The sequence below is a fragment of the Myotis lucifugus genome, unplaced genomic scaffold (assembly GCF_000147115.1).
Source record: "Myotis lucifugus unplaced genomic scaffold, Myoluc2.0 scaffold_31, whole genome shotgun sequence".
In the NCBI taxonomy this organism is placed as follows: Eukaryota; Metazoa; Chordata; class Mammalia; order Chiroptera; family Vespertilionidae; genus Myotis; species Myotis lucifugus.
Window position 1 is genome coordinate 88269 of NW_005871079.1, and position 23051 is coordinate 111319.

General features: G+C 42.3%; 1 protein-coding gene across 1 annotated transcript in view; it reads left to right on the plus strand.

The window, feature by feature from the left end:
- The window catches only part of FAM189A2 (family with sequence similarity 189 member A2), a 64685-nt gene that overhangs the window by 9887 nt on the left and 31747 nt on the right, over positions 1 to 23051 (plus strand). The window contains exons 2-3 of the mRNA XM_014454085.2: positions 85 to 230; positions 11876 to 11932. Of these exons, the coding sequence (XP_014309571.2) occupies positions 85 to 230; positions 11876 to 11932 (203 nt within the window). The remainder of the gene's footprint in view (positions 1 to 84; positions 231 to 11875; positions 11933 to 23051) is intronic.

The window sequence follows — 23051 nt, forward strand, 5'->3', positions numbered from 1 at the left end:
TTCCTGGTCGCCACCGCCCCCAAGGTGCCTGCCCTTCCGCCCCGCTCTCCTTCCGCCGGCCGCCGCCCTCGCCCCCATTGTGAGCGCTGCTCCCCGGCCGTCCACTGCTGTCGCTCGGTTTGCTGCAGCTGATCCTGGGGTGCTGCATGGTGGCACTCAGCTTCGGGGCGCTGTCGCTGAGCAGCTCCCCGCAGGTGAAGAACTCGTGCCCTTTCTGGGCCGGCTCCTCGGTGAGTGCCGCGCGCCCCTCTCCCTCCGCAGGGCCCACCCAGGGATGCGGGGGCTCTGCCGGGTTCCCTCCGCTGTCCCAGGATTGTTTGTCGCTTGCTTTCTGTTTTATATTCCACCCACGAGTGAAATTGTATGGCTCCTGTCCAGGCTGCAGGTGGGGAGCACAGCCTCTCTTGCAGGCGAGTTGAAGTTTTGGGGGGAAAAGCCTACAAGAGCGTGGAGTTCAGGGATGAATTGGGTTGAACCCGGACAGTGTCTATTCCTCGCAGGCCAGAAGACTCCCAGCTCTTTGGGAAAGTGGAAGGATGGGAGTGGGTGGTAGGAAGGCGGGAGGAAAATGGTTAAACTTCTTCGGCCACTGAGTGTTTACTTCACGGATCACATCTGTGAGAGGAGGGGAGGGATTTTGACATTTTGTTCACTGATGTATCAACAGTGCCTGCCTGGCACATACTAGGTGTGTTTGTAGGGTGGATGAAGTAACAGGTTGGCTGAGGCAGGTCACTTGTTTTGTTCTCCTTGAAGACAGGGATACATGTGAAACGTGTCGGGATGAGTGCAAACGTAATGACAAGGTGTGTAAACTCGTGCTTGCACCTGCTCATTAAAGGACGGCCCTAAGCCCCCACTCCGTTCCCGGAGCCACACAGGCTGCTGTGCAGAATCTAATTCTCCAGACCCCGAACCATCATTATGCATGAGCTCGCCAAAGCCCCAGGAGCCGGCATAGGAGCTGGAGATGTCTGCCCCCTCAGGGGCCTGGCCCTGCCTCCTGGGAAAGGCTGATCTGGGGCAAAGGTGCCGCCTCCATAGTCTGTGGACACTGGGTGGCTACTCTTCCCTGCCTCATAGCAGTTTCACAGCTTGCAGGACCTCTGACCTCTTGAGCTTTGCTTGGGGTGGAGAGACTTGGAAACAGGTCTTCATGGGAAGATGGTGGAAGATGAGTGTTTTAAAGTGAATGACCCTTTTATGAACGAACTAAATGTGAAAGTCTGGCAGTGCCTGTAGTTTTGCCTAAGATCTGCCATGAATGTGTGTTCCGAATGCATAAAAATTGTCCTTTTGCAGGTCCACCCATCCCCAGATTCAAGACCAAATTCCAAGAGTATAGGAAGAACTCATTAAACCCAAAATAATTGTTTGAAAAGGACATTAAGAACCTTGCGTACCTGGAGCCTGGCCTGACGTTTTATACTTAAACCGATGCCAGTTTGCTCTCCTTTGAAATACTTGGATGCTGGGCGCTCTTATGTGGCACAGCCCATGCTGTGGTAACGAGGTCACAGTCTGTGCATCAGGTAGAAAGTATCCCACGCCTCGCTGAGTGCTCTTTAAACTCCAGGAGGAGGGATTAGGTCCATTATGCTTTTTAGTCCACGTGTCAGACTAACTTCAGCCAAATGGTGGGTGCATTTCATTTCTCTAAATACCATGGGCCAGAAATGAAACCTGCATCCATTTTTTAGGGATTTGCTCTTAGTAAAATCATAATTGCTTGTCCTCTCAGATAGCTAGTTTAGGATTATTGGAAACTGTTTTTTCCCTTCTACAATGAAAACCTGAAGTCAGGTGTGCTATTGTGAATTATTCTAGAGGCAAATGTACTTAGATGTCACCCAAGCCACAGTTGGAGTTGATGAAGTATTAAAAAAAAAAGGGGCCATGATCTCACTCATTTATGGAATATAATGAACAACATAACCTGATGAACAGAAACAGAGACAGAGAAGCATCGATCAGACCGTCAAACCTCAGAGGGAAGGCAGGGGAGGGTGGGGGTAAGGGAGAGAGATCAAAGGACTTGTATGCATGCATTTAAGCATAACCAATGGACACAGACACCAGGGGGGTGAGGGCATGAGTAGGGGGGTGGTGGGGGGCCAACGGGGCAATAAGGACACATATGTAATACCTTTATCAATAAAGAAAAAAATATTTTAAAAAAAGGCCATCAGCCAGGAGATGAAAGCTCTTCCCTGGGCCTGCTGGCTGGGTATGTCCTTGTCTCCACCACCCAGGAAACCAGATCAGGGAAAGAATCAGTTATTTGGAACTAAATTCTCTTCTATAGGGACGTTTTCCACCCCCTATCTCCCAACTCTACATGCAAACTTGCAACTGTTCATTATTCTTACTTTGTGTGGCCTGTTTCTGAGGTTGACCTTAGAATTTGCAAAATGACAACAGAACCAACAAATACTGCATCTCCGGAACAGCGGCCTGAGGACGGTGTTGGGCACCATGACTCTCTAGGTGTTTTAGGAAAAAAGTCTCACCCTCACCGGTAGCATACCTTTTGAATTTATGTATGTGAGAGAGGTGGTGGTGTTTTCTAAACTCGGCATTATGGAAAATTTTATATTTATTCAGGCACTACACAATGAACCGTCATATATCCTCACCCAGGTCCAACACTTGTTTGGTCTGGGCCTCTTCCTGGACCTGCTGCTGGGTCTGTGTGTTCTGATAACTGCAGGGGGCTGGGTCTTCCAAGCAGGGGAGGGGTTATCTCCATCGTGCTTCCTAGTCCATTTGTCAGATTAACTCCCTATATTGTTTTGAAGCAAATCTCAGACGTTGCATTGTTTCAACTGTAAATATTTCAAGAGGTGTTTATTTTAAAATAGAAAACATAAACAGAATAGAGAGACAGCCTAGAAGTGATCAGGAAATCTGAAGAACCTCTCTCAGTTTTAATCTTTTATTATGAAATTTTAAAATCTCAACAAATATAGAAAAAATAGTTTAATGAGCTTCCATTTACCCATCACCCACAGCTTCAGTAGCTGTCCACACCCTTTCCCCCTTCTTAACATCCACTGGGTTACTTTAAGGCAAATCCCAGGTATAATTTCAGCCATTAAATACTTCTGTATGTATTTCCAAAAGAAAGGGACTTATTAGTAAAGCGTAACTAATTTAAAGAGAGCTGAACTAAGGTTTTTATGACAGAAAGCTTAAAAATTATGACTTGAAGACTGTAGAAGTTTTTTTTTTTTTTTAACTCACAACTTCATTGGGATACAATTCACATTCCATATGATTCACCCACTTAATGTATGCAATTCAGTGATTTTTAGTAAATTCACAGAATTGTACAACCATCATCACAATCAATTTTAGAAAATTTTCATCACCCCCAAAATAAACCCTGCCCTGGCAGCTCAGTTGGTTAGAGTGTTGTCCCGATATGCCAAGATTGCCAGTTCAATTTCTGGTCAGGGCACATTCAAGAAGCAACTAATGAATGCATAAATAAGTTGAACAATGAACTGGTCTCTCTCTCTCTCTCTCTCTCTCTCTCTCTCTCTCTCTCTCTCTTCCTCTCTCTTCTCTCTCTCTCTCAAATTAGTAATAAAAAAAAAGAAAGCTGGAACCTATTAGTAGTCATTTCTCATTTCCCCTGACACCCTTATTCCTAGAGAACCGTGGATTAATCATGTTCTGTCTCTATGGATTTCTTATTCTGGACATTTAACATAAAGGGAATCATACAACATGAGACCTTTGTGACTGGCTTCTTTCACTTAGCATAATATTTTCAAGGTTCATCCATATTGTGACATGTATCAGTACTTCATTCCTGTTTATTGCCAAAAGGGAGTCTATTATATGGATATACCACATTTTGTTTGTCACTAAGAAGTTTTATTGGCCTGTGAAACTTGGTAGTTGAGTAGCAGTGCCAACTTAAGTCTAAGATTACTTCAAACCCACGTAGGAACACAGTAGAAGGATATCCTCATATTTCAAGCTGTGGATGACCATTATGTGCCATAATCTGCTGTATCAAACTCAATGGACAAATCTTTTGGCTTCAGTAAAAATTTTGCTTGCATATTTGATACAAAATTAAATCAAATATATTTATTTAAAAGGTCTATTTTGTTAAACATGGCATAGTTCAAGAGTATTTGCTCCATATACACCTCTGTAAGTGTTCTCACATTGAGCCTGAGGTTTGGAGGCTTCCTTCACTTGTCTGAACCTTGAAGGTATATTTTATCTATTTTAATATATACTTAAGAATTAGCCTGATAGAGTGGCTCAGTAGGTTGAGTGTTGTCCTGTGCACCAAAGGGTTGCCAGTTCTATTTCTGGTCAGGGCACATGCCTGGATTGTGGGTTTGATCCCCAGTCCAGGCACGTATATAACTGGGCGTACAGATGCAACTGATGGATGTTTCTCTCTCCTCTCTCTCTCTCTCTCTCTCTCTCTCTCTCTCTCTCTCTCTATATATATATATATATATATATATATATATATATATATATCTCCCCACCTTTCTCTCTCTAAGTATATCCTTCAATGAGGATTTAAAAAAATTTCTTCTTCTTCAAAAAAGAATAAACAGTTCCTATAAAGACTTTTTTTCAAAATTTCAGCAGGTTGAAGGGAGTGTTTTTTATGTACTCATTGTTTTTGAACATCCTGTGATCATTTCATTCTTCCTGGTATTCTTGGTTAATGACTCAATCTATTATTATTACCAAAGTTCATGAAGCTAAGAGATTAGCCACTTGTAAAAACAATATGAAGTTTGACTCCATGTGGGTGGCAGAGAAACGATCTCGATGTCCATGCTCAGGCCACGCTGTCCAGGCACCTGATTTGGGGGAGTGTTTAGTTAACCTTAGATCCCACTGGGATTAGCGGAGACAGCCTACCACACTGTGTTAGATTTAATGAAAGAGTAGAGATTTGCGTTGGTTTATATCTCCTCCTTCAAAAAGCAGAATTCTGGACTCTGATGACATATTTGATCTTTGGGAGATATTTTAGGCAAGTGGTAAGGAGTTGGTTATTGTTTTTGATCCTTCTCTGGGAGCCCTAATTTCCTTTCCTGTCTGCATACATTCATGTCTCCCTGCTTGGAGTCACTGACCTGTACTCATGGTCACCCATTCCTTGAGTCTGTGATTCTTGAGTGAGATTCCAGTTCTTTATAAAGAAACAGTCATTGGTGAATCTTCAGGTTAACCCTTTCTTTAAAAAAATTGAAATGGCAAAACGTAAAACAAATGAATGATCCAAAGGAGAAATTAATGCAAAAGTTCTAAAGTCTCTAATGGTTAGACAATGGTAAATACATTTTTTCAATCATAACTATCAAATACTACTTTAATTGTTAAGAAGCATTTTAAATATAATTTTTTGATGAGTTTTATTGATTTATTTAGTCCTTTATTTTATAAGACAGCAGAGTTACATTTATACGTTTTTGAGCAAAAAAAATAATAATAAGTTTTTGAGCAAGTTATTGAACCTCTTAGCCCCAGTTACTCATGTATAAAATGGGTGGGATGACTTTTACCTCAAAATTGATTATGTAAGCGTGTAATTAGAAAACATTTAAGACAGTTGGGCATGGCACCAGGCCTGGCATATACTAGAACTTCTATCAATGTTTTTTAAACTTCAAGGCAATATTTCATTAAAGTAAGATGAACAGACCAGTTTTTTTGTGGGGCATTCTGCTAACCATCATGTATACATTAAAATATCCTGTTGCATACTTCCTTAATTTTTTCTTTTTTTAAAAAATATTTTTATTGATTTCAGAGAGGAAAGGAGAGGGAGAGAAAGATAGAAACATCAAGGATGAGAGAGAATCATTAATGGGCTGCCTCCTACACACTCCTCACTGGGGACCAAGCCTGCAACCTGGGCATGTGACCTGACCAGGAATCAAACTGATACCTCCTGGTTCATAGGTCGACACTCAACCACTGAGCCACCATGGCCAGGCTTCTTTAATTTTTTTTAATGAGTCATGCTGGACAGGTAAGGAAGAATGACACACATTTTTTAAAATTGCTAGTGTAAACGTCATAACAAGATAGGTTATGAGAGGTTTGATTATTGTGTGCTCATTTATAAGGTAAGCATGGGACATTAACAACATGGCTCTTTTTATCTCTATATTTATATACAATTTTGATAAGCAATCCAGAACATTTTTGCCCTAAGGCATGCTAGTGGATTAACAAAGAAAAATAGGAAAGTAGAATTATATGCTTTTGATATTAATGATTTGATTTTTAAGTTGGAAAACTAAGACACATTAATCATATCTGTCAGGTAATAGTGATTCCTGTCTGGAGTATCTCAGAATCCTTCTTTGCAAAAATCATTGAGAGAAAAAGAGAAAGAGAAAGACATCTGCTTTTTCCTAAAAGCTATAAGGAATGGGTTGCAAGTGAGTAAAACCAAAATTGTAATAAATCTCACTCTAACAATATAGAGATAATCTGATGTCAGAAGATAGGTTCTTGCCTGTTCATTCAGAGCAAGTTGCATCTTGCATTGCAAGGAAAGAATGCTGATGGAGTTGCCTTTTGCTGTTGATTTACTCTTTTAGGAAGCACAGAAGTGAATAATGTGTTTAGGCTTCCATGGTCATTTTTGAGTAAGCTTGTCTCCTATTTTTGACCTTTATTTATTTATTTGTTCATCAGCCATTCATTTATTCATGACTCTTGCCATAACTGAGTGCCTTGAGGACCCTTTACGTATTTAAGTGACTATTCACAGATCTAAGACCTCATGAGATTGCCAGTGAGCATAAAACCCAATTAAACAAGTAATAGTATTATTGTGTAACTAGAGGCCTGATGCATGAAATTCATGCAAGAGTAGGCCTTCCTTCCCCCCAGCTGCCAGCACTGGCTTTCCTCTAGTACCCAGGACCTGGGCTTCCCTTGCAGCCCTGGCTTTGTCCAGAGGTCATCCGGAAGGTTGTCTGGAAGGACATCTGGTCTAATTAGCATATTATGATTTTATTATTATAGATGGGCGCCATGGATGGTTATTGTTAAGGTATTTTTTTGACTCCCTTCTGGAGCTCCAGCTGCTACTGCTGCCAAGGGAGGTAGAGGTAAAGCATACTCTGCCTTCTTTTTTTAAAATAGAAGTGAAATATGTTTATTGTAGAAATGTTGGGAAATTCAAAGAGAATCTAAAACAGACATAATCCCAGTTGAAACAGCTTCTTTCCAGTCTTTAAAAAATGTTTAATTACAGTTGGTGTACAATATTATATTAATTACATTAGTTTTAGGTGTACAATATAGTGATTCAACATTTTTATATGTTACCTTGTAATCGTGCCACTAATTCTAGTAATCATCTCTCACTGTGCAAACTTATCACAATATGTCTACTATATTCCCCTTCACCTTTCCACCCCATTCCCTAACCGCCTCCCCTCTGGTAACCATCCCATTGGTCTGCGTTACTATGAATCTATTTTTTTTTTACTTGTTATTTCAGTTTTTTTTAAGGATTCCACATATGAGTGAAGCCATATGGTATTCGTCTTTCTCTATCTGACTTATTTCACTTAGCATAATAGCCTCTAGGTTCATCCACGTTGTTGCAGATGGAAATATTTCATTCATTTTTTTTGCCAAGTAATATTCATTACATATATGTACCACATCATCTTTTTCTTCTTTTTTTAAATAAGAGTTTATTTGGGCCAAACTGACAACATATGCCAAGGAGCAAGATCTCAAATAGTCCGTGTACCACATCTTCTTTATCCATTCATCTATTGATGGACATCTAGGCTGCTTCCATATCTTGTTTATTGTAAATAGTGCTGCAATGAACATAGGAAGGCATATATTTTTTCAAATTAGTGTTTTATTTTTCTTCAGGTGAGTACCCAGAAGTTGAATTGCTGGGTTGTATGGTATCTCTATTTTCAGTTGTTTTTTCAGGGGTATCCATACTGTTTTCCTTAGTGTCGGCATCAATTTGCAGTCTGCCCCCTTCTTTGCTCCCTTCCCCAGCCTCTCTCCTCATTCATGAATTCTGCCACCACCCCCAGATGACATGTGAGCATCTATTCCCTCAGTCTTGAGCCCTAAGAAGATTCATCCCCAACTGCAGCACTCTCTACTCCATTCCAGTCCTACTTCCTCGGTTTCCCCTCTCCACCTCACCACTCACAGGGTTCCCCAAGTGTTTTAGGGCTTAACTGGGCTCTAACAGTCGGAACAATTGAGTAGAAGTCAGTGTGTGCCTTTGTTGCAGGGTTCAGGACTGAGGGGGATGCCACTACAATTCCCACGTTCAACTGGAATGCATGCAGTTCTTTAAAGCCTCCCTGAAAGGTGGTTTACAGAAATCAGGCTGGGATTTAACATGAGTGTGTGTTGACTCTATAAAACAGTTCCGATGGAAATGGCATCTTCCAATTCACGAACATGATGTTTATCTTGATTTATTTCAATCTTCATTTAAGAAGATCTTCATTTAAGTCTTCTTCTTGCTTAATAAGCTTTATATGTCTCCCTACTGAGGTCTTAAGTATCTTTAGATGATTGATATTTCTTATTTGTCAAGTACATTTTATACATATTTTTAAAATTGTGTTTTAAGTTTAGTTTGTTGCTCGTATATGCAACCTTCCCCCTCCAAAAAAAAGGGGGGGGGGATAATAAAGAAATAAAGATGGCTTAGTTCTTTTGTCCCAGAGATCCTTCATTTGAAATGACAGTTGTATCTGTCATGAGCTATTATGTATATAATCTCCCTTCCAGCTTAGCAACCTACTCCTGGGACTTTATCCAACAGAAATAAAAAACATTGTTTTTAAGGATATATGTTCATAGATGTTGGCTGCAGCATTGTTTGTGAGGGCAAAACACTGGAAATAGAGTAGATACTCATGAATATGGAAGTGATTGAATACATTAGGTGCAGCCATACAAAGGAATATTATGTAGCCATTAAATGGAAATGAATGAGAGCTATTCCTGTGAACATGAAGAATTTCCATGAAGTATTTATTGAGAAGGAAAAAGAAGAGGAGGAAAAGTATCTTTCATGATCCATTTCTTTTTGGTAAAAATTATACCACTGTGCATTTGTATATATACACATTACCCATATGTGTCTAGTTAAGAATTTAGAGGCTCTAGCTCAGTGATCGGCAAACTGCGGCTCGGCAAACTGCGGCTCGGCAAACCGTGGCTCGCAAGCCACATGCGGCTCTTTGGCCCCTTGAGTGTGGCTCTTCCACAAAATACCGGCTCTTCCACAAAATACCGACTTATGTGCATGGGCCACGAAGTTTCGCACTGTACGTGCGTGCCCGCACGTGGTATTTTGTGGAAGAGCCACACTCAAGGGGCCAAAGAGCCACATGTGGCTTGTGAGCCGCAGTTTGCCGACCACGGCCTTAGCTGGTTTGGCTCAATGGATAAAGTGTCAACCTGTGGACTGAAGGGTCCTGTGTTCATTTCTGGTCATGGGCACATGCCTAGGTTGCAGGCTCGATCCCCAGCATCAGTTGCAGAAGGCAGCCAATCAATGATTCTGTCTCATCATTGATGTTTCTATCTCTCCCTCACCCTTCCTCTCTCTAAAATCAATAAAAATATTTTTTAAAAATAAAAATTTAGAGGAAAACATGTACATGTGTAAAAATGTAAACATGCTAAATTGTTAATGTGGTGGGGGTGAGTCAGAAATATAGTTGAAACATACCATTATTTTTACAGGCTTTTTTGGGCTGGGCTGGACATCTCACTTTGATAATACTGTTTTAATGGAAAAAATGTGTTCCAGAAAGCTGATCCACAGGGCTCTGAATTAATGGAGACTAACTGATGATTCAAATCAAATCATATTTATATTTCTGTGAAGTGGGCAGTTTGTGTTCCCCTCAAGGGCAGTCCTATTTTCAGTGATGTTCTCACAAAAATAGTTGCATTTTCTCAGCAAAGTCCAGTAAGCAGCAGGGCGGGCAGGCAGGGAGGGAGCATGTGTGCATGTGGAGGCACACACACTCATGCATGCACCCTGGGACTTACGCATGCACATATACCCATGCAGCACATGTGCAAGTATGCGTGCCCACATGTGGTCTGTAGGGTGGGGCCCATGCTGGATCACAGGTTCCTGAGAAATCCCTGTCATCGCAGTGGGGTCAACCTTTTGAGTTAGAAGAGACCTGGAGATGGTTTCCGTCACTCACCATATTTCTAGGGAAATGCAAGTGAGGGCCCGAAAAGTGAAACGACTTGGGCAAGGCCACATAGTTAATTAGAAGCCACGTGGGAAACCTGGACCCCCAGGTCATGGATGCCAAATCCCAATTTATGAAGTAGATGCAGCCCACACCCTCTCAGTGAGCCGCACACACCCTGCATGTCTCCAGGTAGAAATCCTTTAGAGTGAGAAAATATGCTATTGGATTTCAGATGATTACAAGGATATAGTGCTTGGTGGGCAGACAGCTGATAGTAGCTTTGAACATTGATAGGATACAAAGAAATTGTTGCTTATCTGACCATGGGTGGGTTTTGGTCCTTGATACTAGTGGGTTGACTTGATATTGTGGAATGAGTTACTCCCAGTCAGTAAATGGAGACTAGAGAGTATTGCAAGCAGGCCTGTGAGCTTTGAATTTGAAGCAACATTGCCAAATCCTTCCTGATTTGTAGTAATTGTGAAATGGTGCATTTGAGTGATTTGGGTATAAAATGCACTTGAAAGAAAATTCCCTCATGACTGCATTCAGCCAATGCGCCTTATTGTACACAGGTAAATGTGCTCAAATGGCATCAGAATGTCCTGGGTGAATAATTACTTTGGCTATTCTTTTCTAACTGTTTAGTGAACTGTGTTACTTAAAGGGCTGATGTTGGTTTCCAGTTTACATTTTTGCGAAATGCTGGCTCTTTACCGAGGATTTTATTTTATTTATTGAAGTGTCATTTTACACATGAGATTCTTTCTCACTGTAGTCCCCCCTCTTTGTGCAATAAATGCTCAGGAATATTTATTAGTCACCAGTCATGTGCCAGGCACTGTGCTAGGAGCAGGGGATTCAGAGAGACAAAATAGAATTCACAGTTAGTAGGCAAGACAGAAATGCAATACAGAGGTTTTTGCAGGAAAAAAAATATTATATGTAGAGGGTTTCCAGGTGTGGGGTGGTGGGATTAGTGAAAGCTTCTCAGAGGAAGTAACTGTTATTTGGGGCCTTGCAGGATGCATAGGAGTTCTCAGGCAGCTTGAAGGGGAGTTGGGAGGAGAGGACATTGCAGCAAAAAGAAGCACAAAGCCCGGGAATGTCTAGAGCCGAGCCAGTCGGAGGAATGATAGATGTGCCTGGAAGGAAGGTGTGTGGTGGAAGGGGCAGGGGTACATGGAAACCGCATTTGAGCGGTAGGCAGGGGAAGATCCTGAAGGCCTGGTTGACTATTTAGAGGAGTTGGCTTGTTCTGTGAAGATGGGTACCCACCTGAACAGCGGGTGATGGTGAGATGTGCATCGTTTGAGGCTGACTCTGGCAACAGATTAGGTGCCACTGTGGGCAGGGAGCTTGGATCTGAAATACTACTGATCCCTTCACTAACCAGAGGATAGACCAATTTTTGTTTGTGTTCTTAATTGACTTTAAGAAAAAAATACACAGTCAATAAAAAAGCTTCGGGGCCTTGAACGTGAAGGATAGTCCAAAGAGGTCTATGAGAGCTCATATAATCAGCAGGAATATTAAATATTTGAGTTAGGAGGCTTTGAAATGTCAGCATTTAAAAAAATATATACTTTTAGAGACTGGGTATTCGTTTATTGGAATTGGTCCCTTTTCTAGATTTATGATATTGTTTATCTTTGTAGGTGATACTCTCTGGAATCATAGGATTAACAACTTGGAAACGGCCTATGATACTCCTGGTATGTACTGTTCTTATAAATGTTTATCCTTTGTAAAGGGTGCTCTTTATGAAGTCTATTAAATAAGCCATTGAAGTAATGCTAAAGCTCCCTTGTGCATCATAGAAGAAGTTAATGATGCCTTAGTTTCTGCCTGTGCACCAGAGGGTCTCGGGTTTGATTCCCAGTCAAGGGCATGTACCTGGGTTGCAGATTCATCCCTTGCTCTGGTTGGTCTAGGCGTGTGCGGGAGACAACCAATCTGTGTGTCTCTCTCACATCAATGTCTGTGTCTCTGTCTCTCTCTCTCTCTCTCTCTCTCTCTCTCTCTCTCCTCTCCCCCTCCCTCCCCTCTACTCTTTCTAAAAGGCAATGGGAAAAATATCGTCTAGTCAGGATTAACAATAACAAAAAATAGTTAACGATGGACAATATTAGAACTCAGATGTTCTCATAACAGTAAAGTATTTTGCCAGTTTTCTGATTGACTTTAAGTTTCTTATGTATCCAATGCTCAATAAGAGTGTTTCTTGTTTCAGGATTAGACCTGTAAGGATATAATTTTTAAAAAACATTTAATATGAATATATATATATTTTAAAATATATTTTATTGATTTTTTTACAGAGAGGAAGGAAGAGGGATAGAGAGTTAGAAACATCGATGAGAGAGAAACATCGATCAGCTGCCTCCTGCACACCTCCTACTGGGGATGTGCCCGCAACCAACGTACATGCCCTTGACCGGGATCGAACCTGGGACCCTTCAGTCCACAGGCCGATGCTCTATCCACTGAGCCAAACCGGTTAGGGCAATATGAATATTTTTTAACAGATATAAAAGTGGAGGGAATAATATAAACTCTCTGTACCAATCATCCAGTTTTAATAATTGCATATTAACTCCTAGCTAGTCTTGTTGAGCTTGACCCATTCCCCCAACCCTCCTTATTCTTTTGAAGCAAATCTCAATATTAACCATAAATACATAATTTTTTATTGTTATAATGCTCTGCTTGGACAACCTCAGAATTTTGTCGCTTAGATTTTCTATATTCTCTCTCTATCACACAAATATATTTTTATGATAATACTAGAGGCCCGGTGCATGAAATTTGTGCACTGGAGGGGGGAACAGGAGGGAGTCCCTCAGCCTGGCCTGTACCCTCTTGCAGTCTGGGACCCCTCAGGGGATGTCTGCCTGCCAGCTTAGGCCCGATCCCTGAGGGCCTAAGCTGGCAGTCAGACATTCCTCTTGCAGTCCGGGACCCCTCGCTCCTTTCCACCCGCCTGTAGTGGAGGTGGGAGAGGCTCCCGCCACCGCCGCTGTGCTTGCCAGCTGTGAGCCCAGCTTCTGGCTGAGCAGCGCTCCCACTATGGCAGCGCACTGACCACCAGGGGGCAGCTCCTGCATTGAGCGTCTGCCCCCTGTGGTCAGTGTGCATCATAGCTACCAGCCGGTTGGCCGGTCGTAATGGTTGCCTAGGCTTTTATATATATAGATGGACATATATTGGGGAGTTTTAATAAATTCAAAACTAATTTAACTTCTCCTTAAATACTATAAGGAGAAGAAGCACAATATAAAATACAATCAGAAAAATAGATTGTGCCCTGGCTGGGTGGCTCAGTTGGTTAGAGCCTTGTCCCAATACACCAAAGTTTTGGGTTTGGTCCCCATTCAGATGCATGAAAGGGTCAACTGATGAATGTATGAATAATTGGAACAGCAGATCGATGTCTCTCTCCCTCTCTCTCAAATTAATAAAAAAAATTTTTTTAAAGCAAAAAAAGAAAAATGTATTCCTATATTGTGTTGATGGTCCTGAAAAATTAGTTTTCAGGCCACACTAGCTGGTTTGCTCAGTGGTTAGAGCATTGGCCCTTGCACTGAAGGGTCATGGGTTTGATTCTAGTCAAGGGCACATACCTCCATTGCAGGCTCAATCCCCAGGCCTGGTTGGGGCATATCAGGAGGCAACCAATCAATGTGTCTTTCTCACATGGATCTTTTTCTCTGTCTCTCCCCCTACCTTCCACTCCCTCTTAAAAAAAAAAAAATTATCCCCAGGTGAGGATTTAAAAAAAAAAAAAAGAGTTTTCAGGCCCACAAGACAATTTAGGCAACATTTTACCAGCCCATCAATTATTGCATTTAGTGAAACTATGCTAATATTTCTGGAAGGAGTAAATTACTAAGGCATCATTTTAATATGTCATCAGAATGGGCGAAAACGAGGCTTTAGATGAGTTCTGTGGCAGCTGTTACGAGTGCCTGAGGCTTGTTTTGCAACAACTCCCTAGGTTTACAGTCTCTGCACAAGAATTTTGGATGGTGTTCAATGTTTATACTAATATTTGGTTATAGGAAACATTTTTTCCATTGGGTCAGTATTGAAATACTCAGTAATAGAAACTTCAGGTATTTAAATTAAATTAAAATCAGAAAATCTCTAATGCTATTTATACTTTAAAAATTCCAACTGGTGAAGAGAGTATGAGTATGTGTTCCAGATAGATATTAAGAAAGCCCTCCTTTTATCTAAGTAACAATATAATCTGATGAATGGAGTGGCTCCAGAGACATGAAGCATAGAACAGGGTACAGAATCTCGGAGGGAAGGTAGGGGAGGGTGGGTAGGTGGGTTGGAGGTAACCAACCAAGGACCTTTTATGCATATAGGCATGGCCCATGGACACAGACAATGGGGCAGTCAGGGCTGGGATAGGGTGTGGGGCAGGCTGGAGGGGGGATCATTGTGGGGAAAAGGGGGACATATGTAATCCTTTCAACAATAAAGAATGAGTAAACAAACAAAAAGCTCTCCTTTAAATACATTGATTTTTCCAAAATGTTTTCTTTTTGAAAGATGTCCTATACATTTATTATATGAGCTCAAGCAACTTTAAATAAAAATGACCTTAATACTCATGTATCTTTATTACATTTTATTTATTTATTCTCACTCAAAAATATTTTTCCATTGATTTTTATAGAGTGGACAGGGAGCGACAGAGAGAGAGAGAAACATCCATGTGAGAGAGACATATTGATTGGTTGCCTCCCACAGAGGTACATGCCCTTGATCAGAATCAAACCCGTGACCTTTCAGTCCATGGGCCAACTCTCTATCCACTGAGCCAAACCAGCTAGGACTCTTAATTACATCTTAAAACATTATTTCTCATTTTTTTTGGTAATTATATGTACTTGGTCACAAAGTTGTAACCAGTTTGTATATCCCATATTGTGCTCTGCTTTTTCTGTTTAACCAGAAGCCCGGTGCACGAATTCATGCATGGGCAGGGTCCCTTGGCCTGGCCAACAATCAAGGCCTATGTGAGGGAACTGGCCAGCCAGGGGAGGAAGGACCACGGGAGGTTGGCCGGCCGCTGGGGGCGGGGGGGGGGGGGGGGGGCGGGCACTGCGGGGAGGTTGGCCGGCCATGGGAGGTTGGCTGTGGGAGCGCACTGACCACCAGGGGGCAGCTCCTGCATTGAGTGTCTGCCCCCTGGTGATCAGTGCAACTGATGACTGGTCGTTCGGTTGCTTAGGCTTTTATATATAGAGATAGTAAGTTAATTAAGTTAATATCAGTAAATACTGTTTTCACATATGAAGAGTCTACAATGCCTAGCACTTAAAATTGTTAAGTAGTATTCTGTCATATTTCTGTATTACCATCAGTTATGAGCCTGTTGGTCATGCAGAGATTGTTTTGAATGATAATTAGCATAAATTTATAACGAAGATAAATTAATTGACGGGAATTCTACCCAGGAAAACTTTCTGAGGATATCAGCACATCATCTGAGCCTTAGTCAATATCATAAATGGAAAAATCCTCAGTCCATGTGAATCTTAATAATATAACCTGTGCCAAATGCTTTTATGTTAAAAAATGAAAAGATCGTGTGATATAAGGAAAGAAACTGGACATGTCAGTCACACACACCTCATTTGAGTCCTAGCTCATCCCCCAAAGGCTGTATAACTCTGTGCAAACCACTTATTTTTCCCGAGTGTAAGTCTTCTGTTCTGAACAGATGGGATAGTCTTGTGACACCAAGGGGTGGCTCTACCACCCCCACCCCCCTTTGTCAATACTATACTTTTTGTGTTTGTCCACCCCCACCCATTCCTGAGTTTAGGGACTGCACCAATGGATGGTTTTTTGTTTGTTTGTTGTTGTTGTTTTCTGAGAGGCCGTGCTCCATGAGAAAAGCCAGTGGGCACCTAATCTTTGTTCTCATAGACCCAGGCGTGGCTGGTCAGAGTTCAGCCCTTCTTCTCTTTGTGTCCCACACTCTGCCCACAGGAGTACCTTCTGACTCTAACGCAGCCAGACTGTCTTACGTAAGCCTGGGACCTTTCTTCCTCTAGCTGTTTGCCTGGCTGGCTTCTTTTGTTGTGGGGCTCAGCTCAGCATCACTTCCTGAAAGAGACCTTCCCTGACCACCCTGCCCCTCCCCAGGGCCCAGCCCTGCATATTGGCCTCACAGCCTGTCCATTAGCTTGTGTGCTGTCCAACTGCTAGTGGCCGTATGTCTCCCCCAGTAAATAGTCAGCTCTGTGAGGACAAAGGTCTTGTCTATCTTCATCCTGTATCCACAGGATCAATGTGCTCAGTACACATCATTGTTGGCCGTGGAGTTGATTTGGGAGTCAGTAAGAAATTTAGGTCCTAGGTGAGTTCTCAAAGTGTCTCTTTTTCTTTTGTCTTACATTTCTCTCACTTGCTTTTGTTCTCTAGAGCTTTGTATTATTCCCTTTTAACTTCAGGGTGGTTAGGGAGTATGTTGGTGGTGGAAGTTTGGAGGGGGCTGGTTGGTGTTCTCAGGCCCCTTTGGGAGGCAAGCTGTCCTCAGTGTGAGTTGTTGGGTGCACACCAGCCGAGTATACTTCAATCCTTACTTCCTTTTGAGAACCACTTACCTTTGTGCTCCCTCTTTTGTAATTGTTTCAGTGATTCCTCAGGTTTCATGCTGCTTTGAATAAACGAGGGTCAGTTTGACCTAGTTCCTTCAAACTCAAGTTTTCATGGAAACTCAGAATTGGTGGCTCTCATTCATTGGGTTCACTTCCTTATAATGATAAAGTACTCATGTGACCAGAACAAAATTAAGATTGTTGGAAAATAGTCTGCAAATATCTGTAGCTACTTTTTAATATGACTGGGATTGAGCTAGGGTGTCTGCATGTGCATGCATTTATGCATGTGTAGTGTGTGCATGCATGCAGAGTATTCTAGGTTGTGTATTTTCCATCAAGAGCAAATATTTTCCATTTTTAAAAGAATGTTTTTATTTCTTCTAGATATTATTCCCTTTTTATTCCAATAAAATGTTTAGAAATCACAGACTCAGCATAAGAAAAGACCTCGGCCTGGCCTGTGGGGATCGGGCCAAAACTGGCAGTCCAATATCCCCCGAGGGGTTCCGGGCTGTGAGAGGGCACTCTACAAAGTTGCTGTCGCTGAACAGCTCCTGTGTTGAGTGTCTGCCCCATGGTGGTCAGTGTGCATCATACCTAATGGCCGGTCAGCCAGCTGCTTAGGCTTTTATATATATAGACTAGTAGCCCGGTGAACAAAATTTGTGCATCGCGGGGGGTGTCCCTCAGCCCGGCTTGCACCCTCTCCAATCTGGGACCCCTCAGGGGATGTCCACAGGGATCGGGCCTAAACCGGCAGTCGGACATCCCTCTCACAATCTGGGACCACTAGCTCCTAACCACTCGCCTGCCTGCCTGCCTGATCGCCCCCTAACTGCTCCCCTGCCAGCCCGATCGCCCCCAACTGCCCTCCTCTGCTGCAACCACCTCCTATGCCGGGACCCACCTCCTCCATGCTGCGCAGAGCTGCGGGACCCCCAGGCCTCACCACGCAGAGTGGCCACTGGGCCCCACCTCCGCTGTGAGTGCCATCTTGCGGCGGCCATCTTGTGACGATGTTGCACGTGAGGGCCACCTAGGCTTTTATTAGTATACTAGAGGCCCAATGCACGAAATTCGTGCAAGTGTAGGCCTTCCTTCCCATGGCTGCTGGCATCGGCTTCCCTCTGGCACCCGGGACCTGGGCTTCCCTGGCAGCCCCGGTTTCGTCCGGAAGGTCATCTGGAAGGACATCCAGAAGGACATTTGGTCTAATTAGCATATTACCCTTTTATTATTATAGATATGTGAATGCACCCATCCTTCAGGACTATAGTGAGGAGCAAAAGATGTCAATGCACATGAAACTGTAAATGTAAAATGGGACCTAAGGCTTGGCAAGCACATTATGCTTTATTTTTCATCATCCACTGAGAAAATCCCCAAGAGGGCAGATCTGTCAATTTGATGTGTCATTGACTAACCCATGGCAACAAAAAATGCACTCAGGCATCGTGAAGGCACCCTGAACTTGGTTTAGGCTTACCTGTGACCACAGTGGGTTTAGCCCATTGGTAGTAGAGCTTTCATTTCTGTCCTTTGATAACTTGCTCCCAGGAGCTATGCATTAGGTAAGAACCTGGCACCCTCAGAAATAGGAAGTACTTGTATGTTCATCTCTGGGCAGAATTAAGGCCTAAGCAGTACCTTGTTTACAAACTTACCTAAGCGATTTGGGTATGCTCTCAGCAGGTTTCATTTGGTAGCAACAGGTAATTGCTGAAGCTTTGAAATAACCTTCCTGCCAAGTTGATGTTTACAATAAAAGTGAGTCTCAAGCCAAATTCTGCTACATATGCAAACTCTTAGTAGCCAACAAACAAAAATTGTTCATGCCCTCTGATTTGCACGCTTAAAGGATAGAGAGCTGGGATTTTTATCAAGCTTACAGAACACAGTATGAACAATTTTTTACTTCTAGTTTTTTGTTGTTGCATCCATTTGTCTTGAATACCATACGCCGATCAAGCACAGCTAAGTTTATTGGACCTGCGGCTATAAGAGAAAACACTTCCTTGCCAGTAGTTCTGAGAAAGGGTGAGTCAAAGAGAGACTCAGGCGAGTCCTTCAAAATAAGGAAATTTATTGGGTTTGGGCAGAACCTCTGAGATAAGAGCTTTGGATTGGTGGGCGAATGGAAGGGGGGGCATAGAAGCAAGATTTGGTGAGTAAGCTGTTAGATTTAATAAACTATTTTGTTGGTCCACAGTCTTACCTTTGTGGAGCAAGTATTTCCTGGAACAAGTAGCTAAGTTCTCTTTGCTTGTTCTCAGTATTGTTTACTATAGGGTCAGAAATATATGGCCGGTCCCAGAATTGATTAATGCAGGGACAGGAAATTGTGTTGACTTTAGCTCTCACCACCAACTTCACAGAGAACACGTATTAAGCATCCATTGTGCTGATTAAACAAACTAATAATTCCATGAATTAGACAACTCATTTCCATAGTCACTATGCCAACTTAGCAAAGTCACCTGGATGTTGTTGAGAGATCGACATAAAGGAGGCAGCTTCTGGGCACAGCCTTTCTCATAAATGCTATCGACTGTCCTGGCACAGGAGTTATTCATTGTCCTGAGGGTGTAGCTTGGACCAACCTCTATGAACATGATATCACAGCATCTGTATTGAAGTATTTCAAAGTGCATTACAGATACACTCTGGTAATATGTGAATATCTGGTCGCTGAAGGGCCCTGCAGACTGTAGTGATCCAGTTCTGAATAACACTATGAGAAAACTGCATGAATCATGAATGAATGATTTGGAGCAAGAAGGGAAACTGTTTCTAATGGGGGGAACATTTTAAAATAGATGCATTGTCATGTGGAAAGTTGCAGGATAATATGTATGGTACGTGTGTGTGTGTGTGTGTGTGTGTGTGTGTGTGTGTGTGTGAAAAACCCAGGGGATTATACATACATTTTGTAGTTACACAGGAAATTTCTGAAAAGATGTACGTACAGGAAACTGTTTCTAGTAGGCACCACTGTTGAGTGCAGTGGGAATGGGAAGGAGGGAGACTTTGCCTTTCTGCTTTATACCTGCAGAGCACACGTGTTGTCTAGAGAGGAGGCTGTTTTAGTTTCTTGCTTTAGTTGGGTTTGGCCATTGGTGTCTGCAATGTCCAAGCTCTCTTCTTGGGGTTGATCTATCTGCCTTTGTGTGAGTCTGGGTGAGGGGCCCCACCTCCAGCTGTGGATGCTTCTGAGGCCAGATGCTTACACTTCTAAATGCCGGCGGCCAGGGTGCCCGTGACCTCCAACCACTGAACTTCCTGTCCAGGACTCTGAAGCTGGAGCCACTGATGGACAGTAGTCAGGCAGCTGTGAATTCATTAGGACAAGAGGCAACCGTTGCCCCGGGCTGGCCACCAGGGACCTTGGGAGAGGTCCCAGCACCCAGCTTCCCTTGGCTCCTTCCTGGGCTTCTGAGCCTGGTTCCTGTGGATTCTGTGAGCTACCTGATAGCCTTACAAGAAATTCCTTTTCTGCTCACATAGCACAACTTGGTTTCTGTTGTTCACAATATAATCAAGAAGTCTGACTGCTGTAGGACCGTGATTTTTTTCCTCTGTGAGTTACTTTTATAACAGGTTAAAAAAAACAACTTCATTTTCCTATCCCATAACTCTTATGAAAAAAAATCATTAATAAATAAATATCTGTGAACAGATTAAGGGTAAGGCAGACTGGATAATAAACCACCCCTGATGTTCACACTCCCTGTGTGTGCCTCACTCTAAAAGGGTGAAATCGGCACTGGAGATAACTGAACTCTTAAGATATGGGCATTGAATCTCATTCTAATCATTCAAATAAGCCCAATGATAAATATTTATTTTTCTGCTCATCATGGGCAGTAAACTATACACATTTTACTGAAGGAATACTTTGATAGAAGCACTTATTTAAGTTACATTGTGCATCACAACTATAAAAATGGTTTCAACAGTTCCATTTAATCACCATTACCCCTATATTCTTAAGGAGGCATTCTCTCCTAAAAATAAGACATTCTTTTATGTCACCATAATAACATTATGACAGCTAAGAAAATGATCAGTAATTTCCTAGTGTCATTTAATATTCAGCTCTTATTTAAATTTCCCGTCACTCCAAAATGTTGTATAACTTTTTCTTAATCAGAAAGCTTTTTAACTGAAGTATGATTTGTGTGCATTTCTGTATGCATACCTGTACAGATTGATGTATCATCAAAAAGTAAATACACCTGTGTAACCTAGTTCCATTAAAACAAAAAAAACCCCACCTAGGATCCAGTCAAGGTTCAGTCGTTTCCATTGATTATTGTGTCTTTAGTCTTTTGTGTTCTAAATTACTCTTCCTGCCTTTTTTTAAATGAAGAGATAAGTCAAATCGGTTTATTTCTTCTTCTCCTCTCTCCTTTCCTTTTCCTGTTCTTCTCTTTCTCCTCTTCCTCCTCATTTCTTTCCTTCTTCTCTTCCATTTTCTCCTCTTCCTTCTTCTTTTGATATGGTAAATTTCAAATGCACTCCTAATCAGAGAGAAACACAATAAACACCTTGTACCCATTGTTCAGCTACTATAATCATTAACATAATCATCAGATTTGTCTCATCTACACCCCTAACCATTTCTCTTTTCCCTTGCCATTGGGTTGTTTTGAATTAAAACCCAGCCTTCACAACACTTCATCCTTAAATATTTTAATATATATGCATAAAAGACATGTCAGGGTGCTCAGTAAGGGCTGTTGACTAAAACATGAACATGTGACCTGCCCATGTAATTCCCCCAGCACGGTGGTTAGGACCTGAGAGGGAGTGTCTCAGAAGAGTGTTCCAGGAGGCCCAGGTGGCCCAGGAGACCCAGGTCGCCCAAGTGGCCCAGGCTGCTTACAGTCTAGCTTTGTGTGTCCCAGAATGTCACTTGTACCACTTTCTGTAGATCAAACAAGTTCCTAAGGCCAGCTTAGAATCAAGGGGGAAGGGAAGCAGAAATTGGACTTCATCTCTTTTCCTTTCTTTTCTTTTTTGTTTAATCTTATGTATGATTTTTAAAATTTTTGATAAAATATACATAAAATAAAAATGACCATTTTTACCATTTTGAGTGTACAGTTCAATGGCATTACGTGTATTCACAATGCTGTACAACTATCACCACTATCCATTTTTATATTATCTCCAGTAAAATCTGTCCCCATTCAGCAACTGACCACCATTCTACTGTCTGTCTCTATAAATTTGACCTCATCCTATATAATAAAAACCTAATATGCTAAGTGTCTGGTCGTCTATTCAACCAATCAAAGCCTAATATGCCAATCATATGCTAAGACCGCTCAACTGCTAGCTAGGACATGCACTGACCACCAGGGGGCAGACAGTCCACTGGTCGACCAGTTGCTATGACGTGCACTGACAGCCATGGGGCAGACGCTCCGACCGGTAGATTAGCTTGCTGCTGGGGTCCGACCGATCGGGACTGAGTGAGACGGGCCGGACATGTCCTGGAGCCCTCCCACAGTCCCTCCCCAGCTGGCCAACCTTCCACATCCCTCCCCAGCCTGATCGTGCATTGGTGGGTCCCTCGGCCTGGCCTGTGCCCTCTTGCAATCTGGGCTGAGGGACCCCCCAGCCCCCGAGTGCACGAATTTCATGCACCGGGCCTCTAGTATAAGTATAATCATCCTTTAGTGTCTGGCATTTAGCATACTGTTTCCAAGGTTCATTCCTGTTGTAGTATGTGCCAGTGCTTCCTTTTTAGGGCTGGAGAATATGCCATTGTATGTATTGGACTTCACATACAATGTGAACAGCTTGTGAGTACAGAGAGGGAAGGACTTCATGGCAGACATCCTCAGAGACTTGACTCTGGGTAGCAGATTGTTCTCGAGAGCAGTGATCTTCATTGTTGGGGAATCATAAGGTCTGACTCTAACCTGCCGAGTCTTGAGAAGCTAACTGCAACAGAAAAGAGGCCAGGAGCAAGAACAGAGCACAAATTAGAGAAGTACAAAGAAAAGGGGGAAAAAAGAATAATGGAGTAAAGAGAGTAGAGTATCAAGAATCATAGATCAGCAGTTTTGTTTAAACCTAACTTTCTGTTTTCTTATCTCCAAATCCAACTTTACTTCTGCCAGTGCATTCCTGACCCTTGCACCTGATTTGTATAGCAGATCTGATGTGTCATGTCACCCTCTGATGATTTCTTTTGAGA